We start from the raw sequence: 11,214 nt of genomic DNA, 5'->3' as shown, positions 1-11,214 counted from the left end.
GACTATTAAGTCCGATTCAAGAAGCCCAAAACACACAAAAACCCTAAAAACCTTTTGCACTCTATAAATATAAGATTTCCATCTCATTTTGGGGGGAGGAGAAACAGACGGCAAAACCTAAAACTCTCAAATCTCTCCCTGACAGTCAAGTCACAACTCTTTCCCTAGAAGAAGAACACCAAGCATTCAAATAGACGTGCCGTTCCATTCTAGAAGATCAACCTTGGACGAGATCAAGCCCGGAGACCCTTATTCAAGAAGATCAAGCCAGTTCGTGAGCAACATCAAATCAACATCAAATAATCCCGGTGGAAGAAGAACAACAAGCATACAAAACTGACATGCCGTTCTATTTCTACATCAATATTTTTGAACGAGATCAAGCCCGAAGGCCCTCATTCAAGTACAAATCAATCCAGTCCGTGAACCAAGTCAAATACAAAGTGGAGATCGAATCAGAGGAGAAAATATTAGAGATTGTACCCAGAAACTTCAAAAATCAATAAAGTTATATTTTGTCACATATTTTGACTCTCTTATTTTGCAGACTCCGAAATTTGTGTTTACAAGTACAACCCACAAATGTTCTCGACATGCACTCATGCATAGAGATAGGGGTGTTAAAGAGCCGATTCTGCTCGTGAACTATTTGAGGTAAAGCTCTCCCACTTTAAAAATGTCAAAGCCTCTAAATTCACTCATTACAATTATCTCAAGACTAACCATGAAAAGTAACTTCATAAGTAGAAAAATATCCAAACCTTCACATTCTCTAGTATCTAAAAATAGAAACCTGTGAACAAACCAGCTTTCTTCTCTTCATTACATGGCTCAATTTCCAGCACAAAGAATGTCATTCTAATACAAGTATATAACAGTTCAACAAACATTTACAAGATCAATGGTTTGTCACTAAAATAAATTCAAAGTATCTAAACACTAAATGATGCGGCAAAATGAGAGCATCTTCGATTTTACAAAGCTCGAGAAAGATCAAAATTTTGGTTGAAACGTGAATAGCTCCTCTTATAACGAATGCTCGGCATCTGCCACTACGTAGATTAACTGTTATCCCGGTGTACAAGCAACCAGTAACTAGAGGTTGCTCCAACTGCCATATTAGTCAGCTTGATAATCTCTATCCATATCGTAGGATAAAGCAACACCGAGGAATTTGCTCAGGATTCACTCTCAGTTTTCTGGACTGAGGGCGTTGCAGCTGCCGTTTCTTGAATAACAGATAAAATTCAATCAAAAAACCGTCATCATACTAAAAAAAAATATCTTGTATTTTTATTGGAAGGGATTGGTGCCTTGGTGGTAAAGATGGATGTGGGCCAGGGCGGGTCGAATCCCGACTCGACAAAGCACGCGAAATTTAGTAAAATTAGGCTTAGACACGATGGTTCGTGGGCCGGGGCCATGTTTTGAAACTTCCGACCCGGCCCGACACGATGCAAAGTGGGCTTGTGCCGGTCCATGGCCTGTGGTCTCGACTTGAAGCCTGGCCCGACCCACAGTCATCTTTAGTTGGTGGGAAAGAAAATTTAAATTTTGATTTTTGAGTATACAAACCTCGAGGTTGACTCTCAGGTTCAATCGTGTTTTCTTGTGGAGATGACACAACTTCCTGCTGTATGACTGCAGGAGATGTTATCAACAAAGCATCAGTGGTTTTCCCCTCTAATGTTTTACTTCGTATCAAACAAAAATCAGTGCAAAAGGATGATTGCTGCTGTTTTGAGAGTATGTTTGAAAGCACGTACCTTTATTCTGACTCTCGGGTTCTATCTGGCCTTCTGGAGGAGAGGACGTGACATCTTGCTGTAAAGCTGCAGATGCTAATATTCAATTAACAATCCGTTAGCAATCCTTCTTTCTTTTCTGTTCGGGAAGTTGGGAGATATTAATGATTAAGGCTATGTTTGGCATGGAAAACATTTTCCAATGAAAAACACAATTCCAAACTAGTTTTCCTTTGTTTGGTTCGTTAAAAAAAATGGGGAGAAGATGGTGAAGATTGAGGGAAAGAAGGGAGAGGGAGGTAAGGAGGAAAGGTGGAAAAGTGATTTCCCTCCCTTTCAAATGGAAAAAGTTTTCCCACCTTTGAGGGAGTTATGGAAAATTGTTTTCCATCCCTTGTCAGACCGAACAACGTAAAATGATTGAAAAGGGAAAAATCGTTTTCCCTGAAAACGTTAAACGTAGCCTAAGAGTTAAGTTTTTTATTTGTAAGGAATGATTGAGAGTAAGTTGGGAAGTACAAACCTTGTGGTTGACTCTCAGGTTGAACCTCGGATTGAACCGGGCTTTCTGGTGAAGAGGACATGAGTTCTTGCTGTGCTTTTAGCTGTTCCTCTGTGATCTTTAAGTAATCCTCACTAGAATATGCTTTGTTTGACACAGAACCATCTGCAGAAATAGAGGGCGGCATTGGAAGCCAACAAACGATGAAGCTTCACTAACTATAAAATCATTTTACAAATGATATGAACAATTGTCATTCATATCAAATACAGATATTTCTTTCCAAGGGGGTGGTGAATGCAAAAGCATGGTCCGTATTTCTTGATTCAATATTTGTTGCATTTCCTCAATCAGCACTCATGCAACAGGAATTGGAATTTGGGAGTGTATACTTAGCAATTCTAGAAAGGCAAACAGATGAAAAGTTTACAGTTCTGTTCGAGCAACAAGACTTTTGACCATGACTTTATTGCTCTGGACATAATGCGAAACGCGTTTATCTACTAAACTAAGACTTCTCAGTTCACAAAGCAGCCTTATACATGGTCCGGGAACAAAGTTACATTATTTCTTGTGTTCATACTTCAAAGGTCTGTTTGGTGTCTACCAAATTTTAATCGAGTGTTCAAACCAAGAGCTAAGAAGCAAGAGCTAAATTATTTTAGAGGATGATCAATAATATCTAAAAGTTTCACAAAATGAGCGAGTTTACTAACTTGGATCAGCCACAGGCGCAGTTTGAGACTCCTCTGAGCTGGGAATTGGTGAATTTGAGGTGAAATTATCTGGGTTTGGCGGTGTCCTTTTTATTTGCCTTGGATCATCATCAAGACCAATTTCCCGCTCCAAGGTGCTTTTGAATTCCCTAGAAACATCCTACATTGAGAGATTATATAGATGAATCCAGATCACTAATCAGAAGACGGCCAAAAACTCTAAAATAATTAACTCAAAAACTCTAAAATAATTAACTCAAAAGGACCTGAAGCTCTCTAATGGTAGGCTGAAAAGCACGCAATGTTTTACCCAAATTTCGAGCAACCTGCATTCACCAAGATATATTGTTAGTTTATATAAGAGAAAATCCAAAATGAATAGTATTTGCAAGCAAGTAGAAGTATAGAACCATATATAATCATCATGGATCACTTACAATAACTTTGTTATACATTATAACACTACCACTTAATCCTTCTGTCCTAAATTATACATCCATTTTCGTCCATTTTAGGATACCCCAAAATGTTTTACATCGTTTTTCCATTTATGTCATCAAATGGTTTTCGTGCAAAAGGACAAGCATATCCACTATATCCAGTATACTTGCATCCATTTCAGTGTTACCTAATTCTCTAATTGTCGGTGAATTATAACATGAAAATGGTACAATTTAGGTCTAATATAACATGAAAGTTTGCCAACGAGCAAGAATCGTTTAAATGAACCAATATTAGCCCTATTTCATTTCAACTCATAACTAAATCTTGTCAATACATTTTCGAACCATCCTCGATTCCTCGGTTTGTCATGTTCGTTTCCCATTTCCCTAGTACAGAATCATCAGACTTCCCATTCATCATCTCTCATTAATCTCCATCATATACAAACTATAACTAATGTTCAAAAGGTTTTCTACTTCTCAATCAAAACTCCAACTCAATAAGCTAATTCAGCAAACACCAATTTACCCCTAATTACAGTTAAAGCAACATACTGTATGAAATTAAAAGAATTGAAGAGAAAATCAAATTGCTAAAATGGAAGTAATTTACCTCAGCTAGCCCTTTAGGCCCGAAAACCAATAAAGCAACAACCCCAATCACCAAAGCTTCAGGAGCTCCAACACCAAACAATGAAGCATAAACAACCTTCCCTCTACATTTTGCTGTTCTTCCTACAACTCAAATTTCAATAAATTCGGATCAAAACAAGCATAATTACATAAACAATAGCATAAAACAACATAAATTCAACTGCCCAGATGAGAAAAACTTACCAATTTTGGTAGGTTTTGCTGAAATTGAGACACCCATGTGTTTGAGACCATTCCAGGGAGTAAAATTGCAGAAACCCAGTTGAGAAAATCGTGAGGAAAGCGGGAATTTGAGGGTTTTGAGGTATGAATTCGTAGAAGAAGAAGAAGAGCAGGAACATGGGAGAGAATACATAGTTGTTTTATTACTTACAGAAGATGATGAACTACAAAATGAGACAGTACAAAGTGTAGAAGTAGCCATTGATTGATTTCTGGGTAATCTTTTCTTGAAAAGTTTTGAGGAATTTGTGGTTCACTCAAAAGCCTTTTGACTTGATTTGATTTGTTTTTCATGGATTTTTGGTACTGGACATTTGGTAAAAAGAAGGGACAGGAAGGAGGAGGAGAGAGAAAGATCAAAGACTTTGGAAATCGGATTGTACAGCTTACAGTTTGGGCTGGATTGGGCCGAGAATCAGAAATTTGGGCTTCCAGTTTGGGCTACAGTTTGGGCTAGCTTGTGTTACAATTGTCAATTGGGGAATTTGGTTACGAGAAGTTTTGAGAAAAAAAACGAAATTTCTCTGGTGAATTTATTTGACAATTTTAAGAAGTTAAAAAGTGTTTACTTTCTACGGGCTGCAAGTTTTTGGGGTCTTGCCCGTAGCTTTTGTAAAGTTTGGATTGCACTCTCATGTTTTAACTTAATATAAATATCTCCTGCGTTGCGTTAAAATAAAATAAAAAGTGTTTGATTAAGGTTTGGAAGATAGTGATTATGTTTTGTTCATCTTAGGATTTTTTGTGATTTACCACCTAAAAAACAAAATTTGTGTTTTACCACCTTAAAATCTCAAAATTTTAAATTACCACCTAAGGTTCTTGCTGCTCCTTCTTGCTGCTCCTTCTTGCTTCTTCCAATCTTCATGTAAATCACAAATTTTCATCACAAAACTTGAAATTGATTGAGGGGTTTCATTAATTTTTAATTTTCGAGCAATTTGGTGGGCGAAAGAAGAAGAATCAAGGTACAATTAGGTATGAATTTCGATCGTTTGTTAAAATTTCGTAGGTACTTTCATGTTGACATTGATGATAATTTTGACATAAATTGACTCAATATTTGTGTGTGAATGATTTGGTATGAGAATTTAGTATTTTTGTTTGCTGAATTGTCGATTCAATCCATCAAATAAGGCCCCAATTTTTTTTTCCCAAAAAAGTTAGGGTTCTTATGAAATCGAAATTGGGGATTTGTTGAATGCTTAATTTATTTACAAATTGAAGTTAGGGGATGTTGATTCGTATTATTAGAAACTAATAAAAATCTGTATTTGATGTCAATTGTAGGATCGAGCTATGTCTACATTGAATTTTTCACCTTCAAAAGAGAAAAAATGTGGCTGTTGATTCGTATTATCCATTACATTGCATAATTCACACCAAATATGTGGCTTTTGTGCGTTTGTGTGGTGAAATACAGAAATTGGTGGTGATGAATTGAAGAGCAGTAAAGAGAAAGAATGAAAGGGAGAGCAGCATTAAAGATGAGGTATAATTGCAGTAATGAAGAAGAACGTAGGAACGCAGTTAGGGCTAGGTAGAATTGCAGTAAAGAGAAAGAACGTAGGAACTAGGAACGCAGTTAGGGCTAATAGTTTGGAGGGAAATTTAATTGATGGCCCCCGCTTGACGGAAATGTTAACGGATCTGTTAAGAGGTGGTGAAAAACAAAAACAAAAAAAAATTTAGGTGGTAATTTAAATTTTTGAGATTTTAAGGTGGTAAAACACAAATTTTGTTTTTTTAAGGTGGTAACTCACAAAAAATCCTCATCTTATCTTCATTTATAAGGGTTGAACAAACACAATTTAAAACTAAAATATGTTTTGATAAGTTCAGATATGTTATAAGTTCGGATAAGGAAAGTTCAGAAGAAATAAGTGAAAATCAAATAAATAGAATGCACCCTATTTTTTTTAAAATAAACTCAATATACGAGTATGAGCTAAATTTGTCCACACAACTCAATAAGAGGTTTGAATAAGTTGGTATAAAATTACAATTTTGTCTTATTATTATCTTATAGGACAACATTCACCAGCATACATCACTTTATATAATTGTCTATAATGGTCATTTTACATGTTAAACAACTAACAACTAATTTATCAAACACTTTACACAAACAACTAATTTAACGAGCTAGTCAAACTAGCTAGTACAAACATCTAACAACTAGTCAAACAAAACTCTTACCGTTTACATTTATGCAACAAAAATAAGAGCTTACTCCCTCCGTTCTTAAATATTAGTCCCCTTTTGATTTTTTTACTCGTTTTAACTCAATATTTAAATGTAAATATCTCTAAATACGTACGGTAAATAAATATAATTTTTTTTTGATATTGTTAAACTATACATTGAGACGAACAAAATAAGAGATACGTATTGGCCGGAAATAAATTAGAAAATTCTATTCAATTGTGAATAGTGACAAGATTCCAAAATGGACTAATATTCGAGAATGGAGGGAGTACAAAAATATGAAACAACATAGACAGTTGGTTTAAACACTAAGATGTACAATATAACTAACTTAAGGCAACGGTATTAAAAATGTACAAATCTTGTTAACTTTAGAAACAAAAAGATAACACGTGAAATCATGACATACAAAACCTTTAGTTTTACAATATTAGTATAGATATAAATGTCTATACTGTATAGATATATACATACTTATGTCAAACAATTGACAAATATAAGTAGCATTGATGTGTCTTTTTAATTGTCACAAAATGGGTAGAAAATAGGTGTTTAATTATTGTTCTAAATACAATGTATTATAGATTAATTAAGTGTCCATACTACTAGTATGGACCAACCACTCCACCAACTAACCCTAACATGTGATATGCCCCTTCATCCTTTACATTGTAGGACCATTTATTATTTTATTATACAAAACCATATAATTATAAACTATAAATGATATAAATATAAATATAAGCTTAAGATTAACCCATCTAAGGCTCTAATGAAAGGTCCAGCTAGTCAAATATCCCACCATTCCAAGTTCCCATCATATTAGTGGGTATGCCCTCCAATTTAAGGGACCCTTTCTTTTTGGCTAGCATGATAGCAACTTTTGCTTTTTTATTAGTCACTATATATTAAGTAGTGTTATTATAATATCTCCTCTTTTTAAAGGTTTCTTTTTTATTACGTGCGTGTGGATCTATCTACCGATTTGCAAAGTGATTAATCATTCATTTTTGGAAGTTTTTCTCTTTGGCATGAACTATTAAACTAATCACAAATTTTGAAATTAAAATAAATAAATTACGAAATACAGTATTAAATTACGGAGTAGTGGCTTATATTGAGTAGACTTGTGCGTTTCGAAATAAGCTCGATCAGACGTGCGAGCTCATTCCATTATTATTTCTATCAATTTAGCTTAGAGCCATTTGGCCATGTCACTTTTGCCGAAGTAACGAGTAATTAATAATTTTGGCAAACCAAATGTGGGTCTTTCTTAATCGTTATGGCATGGGTTGGTCTCACGACTCTGGCCCTTTTAGCAGACAATTCCGTAGTGTATTTGTAATTCCGCCCTCTAAATTTAAGTGCAATTGTATAATTCCCTATTAAATTGTTTAATTATTCTATTAGTCTCCCTCATAAATAGTTCAAGATCCACCTATGTGATGAATTAATAAAAGTACATGCACCTATGTCGGAAAAAGTAACATGCCTAGAAGAACATAAGAGGCGTACAAGTAGGAGTAGGAGTAGGAAGTAGAGCAAAAGTTGGCGCGCACATCATTATCGTGGTTTAGGGGTCACTTTAATCCTTTGGTTAGGGTTACTTTTGTCGAACTAACAAGTAATTATTTAATTAATAACTTTGACGAATCAATGGCAAATTTTCCTTATGGCGTGGGTGGACCTGACCCAAACAGACGGAAAATTTGATAGTATATTTTCAGGTGTACCCTCTTAAAATTTGGGTTTAATTATATAAATTTCATATTAAATTGCTTAATTATTTTACTGATTTCTCTCGTAAAACTGTTTAAGATCTACCGTTGGGACTTGGGATAAACTACCATGCAAATGGGTCGTAAAAAGGTAACCTACATACAAGAACATAAAATGAGCAAAAGTTGGAAAATCATTATCAGTGTTTTATGGAGAAGAATGAGGATAATGGAGATGATGTGGAATTGTGTAGTGTGTCATTATTATTATTATTATTATTATTATTATTATTATTATTATTATTATTATTATTTTAACTTCACTAATAAATTTAGCAAACAAGTGGAACTATGCACACGTGCATCACTCCACCTAAAAGGGCCTCACACACCATACTGCAACACCCAATTCTAGTAAAAGGGCCTCACACACCATGCCAAGCTATATGAAAAAAAAGTAATTGATTAATTATATTAGATGTCCTTTACTTAATTACCTTAATCCATAAAAATAAGAGAAGGAAACGGTAATTTAGAAGGTGGACCATGGTGCACATAGAATATGGTGTACCTTAAGAACACTAGTATGAGTAATTGAAAGAACATCTGATTACGAGAAAAAATATGAGTATTTTTTTATTTAGGGTTTTAATAAATAGTAAAATAATATATTATTTTTATAACAAAAAAGTGAAATATTATATCGCATGTTCTTTTGCCGTAGTGTCATGTTCTTTTGCTTATGCACATATGTTCTTTTGGTGCACCATGCTTTATGTGCACCACGGTCCATAGTCCACGAATTGGAAGAAAACTTTTTGGAACCCATTTCTCTTGTTCTCAAGTATGTTTAAAGTTATTTACATTTGCTTGTATTTGTATTAAACATATTAAATAGACACACTTTACATATTTATACTTCCTCCGTCTTTTAATACTTGCAACGTTTGTTAGTTTCACGCATGTCAATGCACAACTTTGATCATTTATATCTTAAATTATCTTTATGCAAAAATTATAAAAAGTTAATATTTTGAAAATATACATTGAGACGAATCTAATAAGATCCCACATGACTATGTTTTATCTTATATAAAAACACTACGAATAGTCTAAGTAGATTATATAAATAGTGGCAAAACTCTAAACGTTGCGAGTATTAAAAACCGGAGGAAGTATGACTTTAGAAAAAAAAGGCTATCCTAAACTTATGAACTATAGCACGACAAGATGTTTTACTAATGTGGTGTACGACATTAGTTTTTTTTAACATTTAATAGCTTGAAAATCATTTTCAGTATAATATATCTTCAATCTAACACAACTCAGTTTTAGTTAGAGTAACATTTAATAATCATGCCCGACTTTTTTGGACTTTATTTCATTTCAGTTCAGTCCAGTTCAGTTCAATTCATGTTCAGTTCAATTTAATCTCATTCATTTCAATTCAATTATGGAGTAAGTTAAGTTCGGTCAGTGGCAGATCCAGAACAATATATTAGTGGGTGCAAATTATTTTCCTTTATTTTAGTGGGTGCAGATGGCCAAAATTGCACATAAAAAACTAGATAATTTCTGATTTCTTTGTAAAAATTGACAAAACTTTACATTTAAATGGGGTCAAATTACCCCACACTCAGAACACTAGCTCCTCCCTTGAGCAAGTTCAACTAAATAAAGTTTAGAAGAATAAAATCTCGATCACACTTCATAAAATAATACTACTTCGTAATTTAGTATAAAAAAGACAATAACGTTTAACAGACATTATTAAATAACTCACGTGACCGGGCCGGGCCAACGTGGCTGCGTTCGTACTAGCTAAGGATGAAGTTTAACACTCTAGTTACAAATCTAGTACAAGTACTTGATAGTTGATACCCAATTGTGATAGCTATTTAATAAACTAACCCCATCCTCATTTATAACCAAAATTTAATCCTAAATGTACTGCCCATTATATATATATACCCTACCCTATCTCTATCCCTTTGGGCCAAGTAAGTAGAAAAAATGTGAAAAGCCGTACTTTCCAACATAAATGTGCAACCCCATATACTTTAGTAGAATCATCTGAGACGAGTGAATAATAATGAACATAAATGTCAATAAAGTATTGGTCTAATAGTTAAGACCGAAGATCTGTGTATTAGGTCTCAGGTTTGAATCTTCCCGCCCCATTTGTAATTTATATTGCCCTTGTGGTTCCTTCGCACTCAAAAAAGATAATGAATATAAATAAAAGGCGTTATAAATCGATCTGATCCGACCGATCAACATCAGACAAAAATCAAAGTGACCCGCAAAAAGAAAAATCATGCAATCATGCTTTGTTTTCTTCACCTTATTCTTATTGGTTATAATATCAGACCAGATCAGAAAAGGCAAAAAACTCATAGAAAACATTCAGACCATACCAAACTAAGAACTAGAAAATTCGGATCAAATCAGGTGAACCGAACAAGGTCTCAATCTGCATGAACACAATGATCCCACACACCCGAACCAATTATAACGTAACCCTTAATTAACTTATCGATGACCCAAATCATGCTTTGTTCTTTTCACTTTATTCTCATTGATTATAAGATCAAATCAGATTAGAAAAAACAAAAAACACTTACATAAAACATTCAGACCATACCAAACTAAAAACTAGAAAATTCAGAGCAGATCAGGTGAAGAGAACAATACCTCATTCCACATAAACACAATGATCCCACACACTCGAACCGATTATACGTAACTTTTAACTGATCAATGACCCGATTTAACGACCCCACACGGATTTTCATGTGATGGGTAAAAACTAAAAAGCCTTGTAAAAGGAGGTAATGAATGAGGGACACGGAAGTCACGTGACCCGCGCCGTAATAAAAAATCTCACGAGTCCCTTGCTCTGTACTCCGTACTAATGTAGCCTGCGTGTTGCAGAACGTTCCGTTTGGTAAATGTAAGGTTCCTTTTGCTACTACTCCTCCGTAGTCCGTACCAGCCATTGTCATT

General features: G+C 34.5%; 1 protein-coding gene and 1 long non-coding RNA gene across 3 annotated transcripts; one reads left to right on the top strand and one right to left on the bottom strand.

The window, feature by feature from the left end:
- Positions 1–752: 752 nt before the first annotated feature.
- LOC110784142 (sec-independent protein translocase protein TATB, chloroplastic) lies at positions 753–4,618 on the bottom strand. Of its 2 annotated transcripts, none has more exons than XM_021988561.2 (8): positions 4,244–4,618; positions 4,020–4,141; positions 3,230–3,289; positions 2,964–3,123; positions 2,269–2,412; positions 1,767–1,841; positions 1,576–1,641; positions 753–1,228 (listed from the first exon to the last, which is right to left on the bottom strand). In XM_021988561.2, the coding sequence occupies exons 1-8, from the start codon at positions 4,482–4,484 to the stop codon at positions 1,179–1,181; spliced, it is 918 nt and encodes a 305-aa protein (XP_021844253.1). In that variant the 5' UTR covers positions 4,485–4,618; the 3' UTR covers positions 753–1,178. The 2 variants fall into 2 exon arrangements, with proteins under 2 accessions (XP_021844253.1, XP_021844254.1); XM_021988562.2 differs by having other exon boundaries at positions 1,767–1,832; positions 4,244–4,613.
- Positions 4,619–4,701: 83 nt separating this feature from the next.
- Positions 4,702–6,032, top strand: LOC130469269 (uncharacterized). Its single transcript, XR_008929700.1, has 2 exons — positions 4,702–5,260; positions 5,573–6,032. It is a non-coding gene; the product is annotated as an uncharacterized lncRNA (long non-coding RNA).
- The last annotated feature ends 5,182 nt before the right edge of the window (positions 6,033–11,214 follow it).

Source organism: Spinacia oleracea, chromosome 3 (assembly GCF_020520425.1).
Source record: "Spinacia oleracea cultivar Varoflay chromosome 3, BTI_SOV_V1, whole genome shotgun sequence".
In the NCBI taxonomy this organism is placed as follows: domain Eukaryota; kingdom Viridiplantae; phylum Streptophyta; class Magnoliopsida; order Caryophyllales; family Amaranthaceae; genus Spinacia; species Spinacia oleracea.
Note: the sequence above shows the minus strand (reverse complement) of the source record. Positions and strands in the feature narration are given on the sequence as shown.